The sequence below is a fragment of the Corvus brachyrhynchos genome, unplaced genomic scaffold, assembly GCF_000691975.1.
Source record: "Corvus brachyrhynchos isolate BGI_N302 unplaced genomic scaffold, ASM69197v1 scaffold128, whole genome shotgun sequence".
Classification (NCBI taxonomy): domain Eukaryota; kingdom Metazoa; phylum Chordata; class Aves; order Passeriformes; family Corvidae; genus Corvus; species Corvus brachyrhynchos.
The window spans coordinates 260,553-274,270 of record NW_008239648.1 but is presented as its reverse complement, the minus strand read 5'-3'; the positions used below and the strand labels follow the sequence as shown (position 1 = coordinate 274,270).

Sequence of the window (13,718 nt, the reverse complement as noted above, 5' to 3'; positions counted from 1 at the left end):
CATCTCACAAAACCTTTAATACCTTTTAGGTATTAATAAAAGCAGTTCAGGTTAAGTACCCCCCACTCAGGGAGAGTACTACGTGTTAGTGGGGAGCAGTTCTCTGACTTTGCAGCTGAAGCTAAGTCTCTCTATGTGCTCTCTATGTGGGTGGAAAGATAAAAAAAAGCAGTTGGTGCAAAGATAACAATGAAATTAACCTGCTCATCTTTCACCAGCTTCATTCACATTAAACATTCACATGATGCAAACACAAAAGTTACAGCATACCAATCACAACCATAAAACAAGTCCAGACAGTCTGGTTTTGTCCAGACAGAGCTATAATCTGTTCTTCCATTTACACTGAAATTCTGTAAGATTATTCAATTGTATCAGACTGCTTGGAAGCAGATCAGGAGAGACAAGACAGTGGCATACTTCCTAAGTCCTGAAAAGTTATAATTTTTTTTTTAAAACTAGGTTCCCAATTTGGCCAGTATGCTTCAGAAAAGAGGCTAAGCATATAATTATTCCTTCATTCAAAGACCAGAGGAAAAATAAACATGTTTTGAAGAGATACAATTCCCAAACAGTTATGCAAATAACAACAACCTTCTGTTGTTAAGTTAGCCATGTAACGTTAACTTTTTCCTCCTACATCCTTTGTCCCATTTATTAATTGCAGTTTTCGCTTATTACCATGACATAACCAGCACTTCAAAGACAGGAAATGGTCTATTTTTCTATGTAATGTCTAGCATATTCAACAATCAGAACATAATTCTCCTTTCTCTCTTGCTGCTCAGCAGCCTGATAATGGAGTTACTTAGCAACAGATGAAGCAACTGAACTGTGTTGCCTGATCCACACACATTTCACTGCAAAGTAACACTCACAAAGGCATTACTTAGCTGATGGTTGCCTCTGCCTAGATATATTTTTGAAGTGTAAAATCCATTAGTGTGAGACAAGCCTACATGAAAACTCAACCATCATGTACTATCTGTAATGCACTACACATTTTGAAATTAACAGAAATTGCCTGTAAGAGTCACACACATGATTTTGAGCACCTCTGAGAAAGGAGTAAACAAGAAAATACAAAACACATTATTTACATGGATGATATGGCAGCTGCTTAAAAGGCAGGGATAGGAGTCCTCTTTCTATAGCATACTGACAATGTATGAACTTCAAACACACAGACCAAGCCCTCATATATCATCAAGCACACTTTTCTTGCCACAGAATATTTTGATTTCACAGAATGAATACTTACTCATTTTGAAAACACACACATACGTATTTCCCCAAACTACCATCTTCACCAGAAGAGCAGGATGTAATATGTGCCACACCAAATACTAAGGAGATTTTTTTAGAAGGGAGAAAAGTAACCCACAGAATTTGACAAACCATTTGCCAGCCATTACTCCCTTTTAAGATAATTCCACAACTAAACAATTAAACAATTCCTGTATTTTTCATTTAACTTGGAGTGTGAAAATTTCTATTTTACAACTGCATGAGACCTTCTTAAAAGCTATCTCAGTTCATTACACAAAACTACACTGCCAGCAAGACTTGAAAGTCTCTTGCCCCTAGCAAGGGGAAAGCACAGCAGCTTCTTCAGCTTTCTCATCTAGTGGCATTGTTCAAGTGTTATTTTATTCTAAGGATTCAACACCCTGGAGTTCATAACAGCTTCACAACTTATTTCATGTGTACATATGAAGATTTATGAAGCTGAATTTTAATTTTACAGAGCTATACCAAGTGTGCCACAAGACTTTCTCTTCCCCCTGAAAAATTAACGATGGGTGAGAATTTAAGTACAATTAGGTACTAAAAAAAGAAAGCACATTCATGAAAAATTAGGCAAAAATTCAGTTTTGATAAGTCACTTGACAAATTACTAGAAGGGACAAAATTTAGAGAAATTTCCTATTCATTTGACAGAAAGTATTTTTGTCTTATTTCTAATCAAAAATCAGTGATACATTTTCAACAATGAAGGCAACCAAGTAGAGTGCAAGTAAAGAGCACATTTCACTATTGCCTTAAAAAAAATTAAGATACTTCCTATGTTCCATTTCAACTAGGAACTTTGATGACATTTCAGATATTAAAACCACAAAGTCTTTAAGTGCTAATAACTGCAATAACAACTTCTTAGGTAACATTTCACACTATAAAGAGAATAATAACTTCAATGACAAGAACTCTAAGATGTATCTACAAGGAAAGCTAATACCTTGCCTACATATTTTCCAATGATCAAGCACTTACGGAGATATTTAAACACACATCATTCTTAATTACAATTAAGCAATCTTTCACATACAATTATGCAAATCTTGAAGGTTTTACTCTTCCTTTCAAAGATAAATATCTGGAATTTACTTACCTTTCTCCTTCCAGAGAAGAAAGATGTTTTTTCTTCCAGTCTTCTCAGAACATTTATTTCTCTTTCTTTTTCTTATTTAAAGTTTTTTATGTATTAAGGTAAGTATTAGAAGGACTAACTTTGACAATATTCAAGATTTTGTTCCAATACAGGAGGAGGGACACACCCTTTTTCTGCATCTGAACTGTACAGAAATCTCAGTTTAGGTCTCTATCTCCTCTTTTTCAACTTTTTACAGTTCTGATCAAAACCAATAACTGGCTGCCTTTTTCTTTCTTTGTTGATTTCAGAATGGTTTTTTTTTTTAATATAAACCAAGCTCAAGCATTAGCATTTCTTTGTCTATTTGAAGCCAAATATCAAATGATTCTTGAATACAAGGTATGCTGTTTTCTTACAATTTATTTGTTCCAGTTCAGCACTTTTGAAACAAAGGTTAAAACCGTGATGTTAGCTGACAGTTAATAATCCAACTGCAAGCAAGTTTTACTACTTTCTTGCAAGAAACAAATTTTAAAAATAATATAAAACTTAAAAAACGCCTAAGTCAGTGTTCTGCTATACCATTTACAAGCTACTGTCTTTCTACACTAGAAACCATCATTTCAGAGACCGCTTAGAATTAGGACACAAGATTGTTTTATTACTCCTCAACAACTTCCTTCTGCAGGCACAGGCACACTACTCTACTTTATCCTGATGAGAAAGTGACATATTTCAAGAAAATATGATCAGACTGTATCACTTGCAATCAAGAACCCAAGCTCCAAATAACTTTCAGCTTAGCTAAGTTCGCAGTTTTTACTGCACTTGTAGAAACAAAATAAACATTCCATATGAACTAAATATTTTCCTATACAAACCATGCATCTCCCAAACAATTACTCCTGAAATGTCATTTTAAAAACAAGTTAATACATTGAGCTTAACTTGTACTTTGCATCACCCTCTGAGCCATCTTTGCAGAACTGCAATTTTCACAGCCAGAAACATTTTTAAGCAATTCACTTGCAAAAAGCAGCCATTCTAAAGAAAATTTTAAAAAGATAAAGAGCAAGAGAAAGCTTTGACAATCAAAATGCCTCAAGAAGAAAAAAATCAGGGTAAGTACTTACTAATTTGTTTTCTTGCATATATATTCTTTGCAGCTTCAGACAGCCTTTAGCTATAATGATCATTCCTTCATCCGAGATCTTGTAACATTGCCCAAAATGTATGTCTTTCAATTCCCTGCATTTTGAACCGAGCTGCAATTAATGAAATCAAAGGTAAAATAAACAACAACAGGATTTGACTAAAATGAAGAGATGGGAGAAAAGAATTTTTTTCTGCTTCTCCACCCCCATTAAAAATTATCTTTCTTTTCAGGCTTTGAAACAGTAAATGCAAATAAGAAAGATTCTAACTACATACACGACAAAATGAAGTTGCTAACTACAGTCAACCAAATGGAGCTAAGAGCAGTACATAAGAACTAAGTTATTTACTGGGTGTATATGTAGCTAACAATGCCTTTATGCTCAACAGCATATTTGATTTACCCTAACTCCTAAATACTCCTTTAACACTCTCAGAAAGTTGATGAAACCTTCCTGCACATCCAACAAATAAAGATCTTAGTCACCTTCAGCATTCATGAAGCAAAAACGTGTTACTTAAACACAGGTTTCAAATAGCAACCAAGCTCAGGAAAATTGAATCCAACAGAAGTGAGGTATAGGATATCAAACTGCAGACTTAACTACAAAAGGGATCATTTAATCCCTGGGTATTAAAAAGAAAAAGAAAGTATGTGCAGTGTCTAGAGAACAGCATTTACTGCACCAAAAAAAAGTCTCCGTACACCAACTTTTAAAACAGAAGATTTTTTGTGATTTTAATTAAATCCTGAGAAAGGGTATCTTCTTCCACTTGCTAAGCTGAAATATACTAAATTTACAGAAGAAATTTGTGGAATAGATGGTTACCTGCTTCAGGCCTTCATCAGTGAGTCTGTCTTGATTGCCCACATGCACTTTCTGAAGAAGAGGACACTGAGAGGCGACTGCAATAATAGAGGTGTCAGAAAGCTGTTTACACCTGTAGGCAGTATACCTTAGGAGCCCAGGACATTTAATTGCTAATATGCATACTCCTGTATCAGATACATTGCGACAATCAGAAATATTGATTTCAGTAATATTCTGGCTTCTTGATGCTATTTTTTCCAACAGCTCATCGGTGACCTGCAAAGAAAAAACAAATACTCACATATAACTTTTTCCATAAAGATCTTTAATGTCCCTAGGACAAAAATGGTTGTTTGTAAGATGCATTTCCATGAGCTACAGGGAGAATTAAATTATACCTTTACAAATACCACCTATGGCTGAATATTTTACTGTAATTGGTTTGGTTTTGGGGGTGGGGTTGATGGTTTTGATAGAATATGGACAATTGGGGGAAAGCTAGTTCTGACAGACTACGTAGACTGTAGCTAGATAGTTTCGTGATAAAGCTCACAGAGGGAGAGGCAACAGCTAGACAAGTACAAAAAAATATGGGCAGCTGCAGGAATTTATGTTACCACAAAAAGAATGCCAAACAGCTGCCCAACTTGACAGAAGTTCTCAAGTATCAGACTGAGCTCCAGAGTTAGGAGGGTAACCACAGACCTACTCCTCTTTTCAGCCATGAATAGACTATCTGTGATGTCCAGGTATTAGAAAGATAAATTACTTGTTGGTAGAATTGACTTATTAAGGTTTAAGGCTTGATGTGCTTCAATGACCTCAGTTCCTAGGGGAGGTTAACAAAGCGTGGGGAGAGTGATATACTACTGATAGTGGACGCAAAGAATGCAGAATTTACAGACCACAATGACATTTGGCAGAACTCCCTAGATAAGGAAGAAACTAACAAAACCAACTCAGCAACTGGGCTGAATCAGCTCCAACTGGGTAAAAGGCGATTCTGGCAAGGGGGGATGGCAAACACCACAGACCACCAACCCAAGAAACACACCAACACAAGAGGAAGACGGAGTATGTGGACTAATTAGCCCAAGAACTGAGGGAATCATTTAACCAACAGAAGGTAGACTACTAACAAATAACAGAACTATGTAACTTGTAGCCAATGAACATTACTGCCTTTGTTTACTGAAATATATGTGACTTCATATTGATAATAATTTCTGTCCTATGACAAACATGTTAGCTTTCATTCTATTATGTTCGGTACTGGTAGTAATGCTGTATGGAAGGGCAGTGTTTCAATGTCTTAAAACTTTTGGTTTTTTTCATTTTAATATATTAGCAGGTATGCTCGATTAAACCAAAGTGAGGACTGTTGAGGAATACACTCAGGGCAGGTAGCTTGGGGTGCAGCTGCAGTGGAGCTCAGGCTGAGCTCTGCGTGGCACAGCCAGAGGCAAAAGGCCATGAACTGGTGCGAATCCTTTGCAAAACAAAGGGCACAGAGACCTGTGACACAGCCAGGTGAGGACACTTGGAAACGCAGCAGGAGCCAAGGGCACCCAGATGTACCCAGGCACAGACTGTGAGGGCATAAAAGCCCAGGAGGTTGGGGTTGCGGGTCCCTCCTCCTCCAGCTTGAGCTGTTATTCTGTTGCTGCCCAGTGATTACATTATTTTAAGGACCCAGAAGTTTGAGACTCTGCAGTGCGAAACCTGAAGTTGACCCAGTAAGGAAACTTGTCTGACTGTGTGAGTGTGGTGTGTGCAGGGCATCCATCACCTCCCTGGGGCCACAAGTGCAGGGGGGCTTTGGTCCCAAGTGGGTGGTGGGTGCTAGAGTGGCTGACAGAGCAGCGTCTGGACACGCTGCAAAGTTGCCTTAATACCTTTGTAAAAAACCATTCCATCCATTTTGCATCTATACCCATTGTAGTTAGCCAAAAGGACAATAATCTTAAAAGAAGACAATCACATAAAGGACGATTCGGAAATACTTATCCATCACTTGGCATAGATGAGATTTATCTTTAACCAAAGACGGCAGGAGAGCAACACGAATCCCTTTTGGCTTTTATCTTATACAGCTGAGGAACAGTCTTTGCTGCAATCAATCTGTTTTTCACTCATAGCAAGTCAAATCTTTTTTCTTGCTCTTTCATCAGGCAGGTGTTAAGATGGAAAAGAACTGTCCTGGTTTTGCCTGGGGTAGAAGTAATTTTCTTCACAGTGACTAGTATGGGACTGTGTTTTGGATTTGTGCTGGTTTTCATATTGCTGAACAGGGATTGCATAGAGCCAAGGCTTTTTCTGCTTTTCACATGGCCATGCTGGCAAAGAGGGTGGGAGGGAACACAGGACAGGCGACCCTAATTGACCAAAGGGATATTCCAGACCATGTGGCACTGTGCTCAGTGTATAAAGTGAGGAGAAGAAGGAGGAAGGCGGGAACATTTCCAGTGATGGGGTTTGTCTTTCCGCATCATCGTTCTGTGTGATAGGGTCCTGCTCTGCTGGGGATGGCTGAGCAACTGCCAGCTGACAGGAAGCAGTGAATTAATTCTTTGTCTTGCTTTTTTTGTGTATGTGTGCGTAACTTTTGCTTTCCTCATTAAACTGTCTTTAAACCCATGAATTTTGTAGCTTTTACTCTTCCAGTTCTCTCCCCAACCCTACTGGTGGGGGAGTGAGGAAGCAGCTGCCTGAGCCTTGACTGCTGGCTGGGGTTAAACCACAACAATGACAAATTGCAAAGAAAAAAAATCCTTCTTCAAACGCAACCCTCCAGTTGTTATTTCTCTGTACCCTGTATTTTCATGAAACTCTCAAGATACTATTTATAAACCCCTGCAAGTCACTACTCAACAAGAAACCTAAGGGCGGTGGCGTTTCCAAGGAGCAAAGTTACCCTGTACAATTTAAAGCTCAGGTCCTAGGGATCTCACTAAATTGAATCCACAAATATTTCATTCTAGGATCAGCTAAAGGCCTTAAAGAAAAAAAAGAAAATTTGTTAAAACAAACAGAGCAAGCACCATGTATGTGACCATTCTTTCAACTACGGCATCCTCAGAAATGCTCATGTTTGTCTTTGAATTAATAAGAGGTCTGATAGTTCCAGACCACCTGATGCAGAGTTGAGACAGGTAACCCACAACCCATGTCATAGAGCACTTGTGCTCACACTGTTTCACAACTGATTTCAGAAAAAATGCACTATATTTAAAGGAACCAATCTAAGGGTCCAGACATTTTCAGCTAATAGCAGAAAAATCTGTGAAAGTACAGGTGTCACCATGTTACGTGTTTCTTTTGTTTACCCCTAGTCAAAAGTACAAGTTCTAAGAACAAATTCTTAGTAATCAAAACAATTCTTCCACAATGCTATTTTCATACCTGCTGACGACTACTGAGATCCAGTTGCTTCCAAAACTGAAAATCTAAACAAAGGTCACGCCAATATTTACAGACTAATGACACTGAAAGGCAACGCTCATTCAGAGATAAGTTGGAAAATATCTGGAAAGAAAGAAAACAAAAAAATTGTCAGATGTAATCATATTTTAGAGACAAAAATATTTTATTACAAATGCATCTTGTAAAAGAAAAGTATTAGCATGCATTATAACACACAGATCTAGTACTTGCCTCCAGCTTGATTAGTCAGACAATAACAAAAAAACCTACATCCCACAAGAACTGACAGTATTAGTAAATCACATTAGCATAACCAACCATAGAATATATCCTACTTAAGTACTCATTTCATAGACTAAGTTTCAAAATTGCTTCTGAGATGGCACACCTAAAGAATTACAAATGTTATTTGCAAGCCATTTAAAAAGTGCTTTCATTCCCATCCTGAAATGGATGGAAAATCTTTCTTTTTATTTTTTAAACTAAACTGGTAAGAAGAGTCATAAAGGTATTAAAACATCAAGTCTTGTGGGAAGGGGGCACGGAATGGTAGAGCAGATTAGCAGAGTAAATCAGTGTCACAGAAGAGAACTTAAACATAAAATTAGCCTTTTATACCCCAAGGTTTTGAGCACTGTAGCAGCTGGCAAAAAAAAAAAAAAGAATAAACTGTAACTTTATAGCAAGCTCATAAATTGCTATAACATGTATTACATTAATCCCTGTCTTAAAAGTACTGTTGCTTACTAATAAATATAAAAATGAGGTCTGTGAAGAGTTCACATGAAGGTACCCTGCCACCACAAATGAACTTAAATCTACATGTGATCCTATAATGGGAAAAGGCAGTAGTGGCATTATACCTACACAGGAGTACAGACCGCAAAACATTAAAAAGTCCTCCCACTGATCTGAGGACATCAAGTACTAAATAGAAGTACTATTGCCAATCTCAGGCAATTTTCTCAAGAAAATCTGAAAATATTGGACAGTATCCATAGGAAAGCACTGAAGTCTAGAAAATATGAAAACATTCAAGGAAACTACTAGGACTGTTTAGTCAAGGAAAAGGGATGGCAAAGAGGAAAACACACATGCAAGAAAAAAGGAGTAATGAAGCATTGAACTATAATGGTAACTTAACAGAACTCTGGTCATTGGGTGGTCTTTGGAAGAGACTAGACAACGAACTGTCAAGAATAACAACCATAATTGTACCCTCTGTTCTAGGGGATGGCTTATCCCAGCAGTTTTAAATACGTATATCCCTACAAGAACCCTTGATGAAGCAGAGCTCTAATACGAGGGGAGGAGGTCAAATTCATGACACTATAAATGCTTGCAAGATTTATCATTCCCCTCTTTTTCCAGCAATGAGAAACTTTCAATCTCTTATGCAAGACTCCTCAGTGTTGAAGGATTGTGCGTGAACCGCATTTCCCCACAGGCCTTGCTTGGCCATTACCAGAGTCAGTGTCTGCTTCTCATGAGGGAACCAGTTAAAGACAGCAGACAGAAGTGCAAACAAAACAACCAGTGTCTGCTTTCTTCCTGCAGATCTTGTCTGTACTGGCAAGACCACGCACAGAACCAGAAGGTGGCTGCAATCAGCACTCAAAAAATACCATTGCCCTCAGTCAAGCAGAAAGAAAGCGCTGAATAGTAAGTGGCAATCTGGCATCTGACATTTCTGCTGCAAAAGAGTAATTCTAAACATTAGAAAAGGTGATAGTCTGATGATGCTCAGTAATTCTAAGTTATAAGAGCAGTAGGAAATTTGAGTTCCTGCTACTGGTATGAAACAGAAAACTGAATCTTCTAACAGTTATAAAAAACTTAGAAGAGAACAAAGCAACATGATCCACATGATGTTTAGACAGACATTTGACTGACTCCAGTTAATATTAACAAAGGATATCAAGGTTGGCATTACAAAATACTTCAACTAATCTTTACTCAAGTGAGAAATAAAGTATGTTTATTTGTAGAAATACCACCTTTACTTTGAGAAACAACAGCTTGCGGTTCTGAAGAACATAGTAAACATGAAATAGTAAAGACTGCTGCTGATACAGCTGCCACTGTTAAAATGAAAGCCGCCCATAAATAATTTTTGTATTTTATTTTGTTTATACTGTGTTGGCATGGCATGGTTTTGAGAGTAGGGGGGCTACAAAGGCAGTTTCTTTGAGAAGCTGCTAGAACGTTCCCTCACATCTTAGAGAGCCAGTGTCAGCCGGCTCCCAAGATGGGCCCATGCTGGTCAAGGCTGAGTCTGTCGGTGATGGCAGTCGCACCTCTGGGATAATGCAAGAAGGAAAAAAAAAAAAATTCATCAAGCAAGTTGCAACCAGAGACGACAGAGTGAGAACATGTGATGAAGAAGGAGCAGCAGAAACAAGATATGATGAACTGACGGTAACCCCTATTCTGGTACTCCTGAATGGCGGGGGGAGGTAGAGAATTGTGAATTAAGTTAGGCCAGGGAAGGAGGGAAAGGTTAGGAAAGATGTAGGTTTTACTTCTCATTATACTGCTCTGATTTGACTGGTAATAAAGTCAACCAATTTCCCCAAGTTCAGCCTGTTTTACCCAGGACAGTAATCACTGAGTTATCTCTCCCTGTCGTGAACCTTTCCTCATGTTTTCTCTCACCAGTCAAGAAGGGGGGTGCCAGGGCTTTGGAAGGGAACCTGGTGTCCAGCCAGGATCAACCCAGCACACTACCATCCCAACAAAAGCTGAAAGCCCTCACAAATCACAGACCTACTGCTAACCTGTTACTCCCGCATGAAACAGCTGTAGCAACCACAAAACAAAAAAGAAACAAGTTTGATTGTGTACTTGACACAAACAGTACTGCTGCATAGAAAATACTCTGAAAAACGTCCAAAAGCATTTGTAGCCATGTTTTAGTCCATGCTGTACTCAAGTCTAGAAGCAGAGACAATTAAGAAGTACAGGTGCTGCAAACTGACTTCTTACAAAACAGTGAGTGAGGCCACCAGGACGAGAAGTGATACCAAGTCTTTGCAGAAGTCCCAGCACACACAGGAGTAACCCTGTAAGCTACACAAGCGGTAGTGCTCAAAAACAAGGTCTTGCCAGTTTTATTGTCTGTAGTAGCTGTAAAAGTTCCAGCTATAAAAGGATGCTGAATAATGCCATGTAAAACATCAGCTTCTCTTCAGAGCTCGCAATTGTTAAAAGACGACGTATTGAATTACACTAAATGGAACTTAGTAGCAAGGACTATACTATTCCAGGTGGTAGCACATCACCCTTACATTAAGGGATTAGCCTCATTACTGGTTAAAATACTACACTAATGCATAAAATGCTTTGACTCACTTTGATGACTTCAGCACCCTTTAATTCAGTATTATTCTCTAGATACATACTGATACTGTGGCAGCTTAATTTTCCTGACTTAAATTTTCTAATTCCCAAGGATGTATAAACACAGCTGGAATCTAAAACCGTTCCTACCCACAAGGCTGTTCATTTAACTCCTGCTTATGACAGAGAACTTTGAAGGCAATGGTTCTACTAGTTAGCACATTTAATTCCTGAAAATTGTACTCAAACATGTACACTTTCATATCCACCATTCAATTTGTTCCCCCTCAACTCTGCCTAATCCCCCTTCCAAACACCAGAATATCCTTCAGCACTGTAAAGGAAAAAAAAAGTCTAATAGCTTTTTCTAGAACCATTTTACATTTCTTTTTTCCCTCTGTTGGCAAAAGGCAGGGGAAGAGGTAGCAGAGTTCTGGAAAACTCACTCACTCACTCTCTCTAATCTCACCCTCTTCCAGCTCAAATTCCTAATGCAGATGTCAGTTCCCCCTGCTTCACCCTTTCATGTCATTGTTAAGATCAATGTGTTTCTCTTCCCTTCAATGGATGCAAGAGAATCTCTGAGCCTTCAGGCTACATCCCATTCAAGGATACCCAATCTTCCCCACTGACAGCCTTATCATACCTTCCAGACACAGTAAATTCTTTAACAACAAGCTCTTGCTTTGAAATAAAACTGTTCACACACACTCACTGAAGACCAGCAATGCCTTCCTTGCCTCAGTCTTTAACAGCAAGACTGGTTGCTCTCCATGTACCCAGCTCACTGAACTGGAAGACAGGGAGAGGGAGCAGAATGAAGTCCCCCCCATAATCCACAGGGGAATGGTCAGTGACCTGCTACATCACTTAAGACACACACAAGTCTACGGCACCAAACAGGATCCATGGGCCCCGAAGGAGCTGGTGGAAGTGCTCACCAAGCTGCTTTCAATTATTAACAAACAGTCCTGGCTGCTAACGGGGGCATTTCCAGTTGACTGGATGCTGCCAAATGTGATGCTCATCTACAAGAAAGGCTTGAAGGAGGATCCAGGGAACCACAATGCTGTCAGTGGTCCTGCATAAGGGTATGGAGCAGATCATTTCAAGTGTCATTACGTGGCACATACAGGACAACCAGGAGTGAGGCCCAGCCAGCAGTGGTTTGTGAAAGGCAAGTCCTGCTTGACCAACCTGGTCTCCTCCCATGACCAGGTGACCTGCTTGGTGTAATGAGTGAAAGGCTGTTAATTTTGTCTGCCTGGAATTCAGTAAAGTCTTTGACACAGTTTGCTTTGACACAGCACTCTCCTGGAGAAACTGTCTGCTCACAGCTTGCGTGGGTGCACTGTTTACTGGGTAAAAAATTTCGCTGGACAGCCAGGCCCAGGGAGTGCTGGTGAATGGAGTTACACCCAGTTGGCCACCAGAAATAGTGCAGGAGCAGGACCAGGGCAGTGACCATTCCCCTGCACTGGGCACTGGTGAAGCCACACCTCAATCCTGTGGTCAGTTTTGAGTCACTCACTACCACAAAAATCCTGAGGTACTGGTGTGCGTCCAGAGAAGGGCACTGGAGCTGGGGCAGGGTCTGGAGCACAAGTCTGATGGGGAGCAGCTGAGGGAACTGGGGGTGTTCAGCCTGGAGAAAAGGAGGCCCAGGGGGGACCTTATCATCTCTACAACTGCCTATAACAAGGGTGTAGCCATGTGGGTGCTGGGGTCTTCTCCCAGGCAAAAAGTGACAGGACAATAAGAAATAGCTTCAAGTTGAGGCAGGGGAGGTTTAGTTCAGACATTAGGAAAAATTTCTTCACTGAAAGGGCTATCCAGCACTGGAACACGCTGCTCAAGGCAGTCGTGGAGTCACCATCCCTGAAGGTTATTTAAAAGACACATAGATGTGGCACTTAGGGGCATGGATTATTGGTAGACTTGGCAGTACCAGGTTAATGGTTGGATTTAATGATCTTAGGAGATGTTTTCCAACCTAACTGATCCTACGTCAGAAAGAAAATACAAAAATGCAATGCCCAGGACAGCAAAAGTCAACTAACAGATATAGGTAGTTTTCAGTCAAATCACATTCAATCTACTGAACTCAATTCAAACAGCCTTCTTTTATGTTGATAGATACAACCATATCAATCCCTTACAAGAGAAAGGCCACATTGATTTACTTTTAAACAACAAAGCACAGCTAATTCCACAGTACCCCACCCGAGTCAATCCACCATTCTGAATCAGGTGATGTTCAATTGATTTTAATTCAGCTAAACTAAGTCCTTGCACAGCACAATTCCAACCACCAAAAAACAGTGCCTGACCAAGTTTTGGTGTTTTTTTCAACTTTCTAGAATATTTGTAAGACCACGGATGAGAAAGGGAGAAAGCAAATGCTGATTAATATTAGTGAAGTGTCCAACCAGAAAAATGAGAAATAAAGTTATTCTGTGCAATTCTCTCCTTTACCACCAAGTCCCTGCATAATGGGCTTCAGACATTACACTCTTAACACTTCCCCACTGTTTCTACATATGCTAGATAGTTCAACCTGCATGTTCAAAAAAGACTGCTTTAAACATCTGTGCTAAATGTTAGTATTTCAGCATTCA

At 39.4% G+C, this 13,718-nt stretch overlaps 1 protein-coding gene across 1 annotated transcript in view; it reads right to left on the bottom strand.

Annotated features, from left to right (window-relative positions):
- The window catches only part of FBXL17 (F-box and leucine rich repeat protein 17), a 272,821-nt gene extending 261,661 nt beyond the window's left edge, over positions 1-11,160 (bottom strand). Inside the window, exons 1-4 of the mRNA XM_008639844.2 lie at positions 11,113-11,160; positions 7,741-7,863; positions 4,357-4,614; positions 3,505-3,636 (exon numbers count right to left, since the gene is read on the bottom strand). Coding sequence (XP_008638066.1) covers positions 3,505-3,636; positions 4,357-4,614; positions 7,741-7,863; positions 11,113-11,160 — 561 coding nt within the window. The remainder of the gene's footprint in view (positions 1-3,504; positions 3,637-4,356; positions 4,615-7,740; positions 7,864-11,112) is intronic.
- Between the last annotated feature and the right edge of the window lie 2,558 nt (positions 11,161-13,718).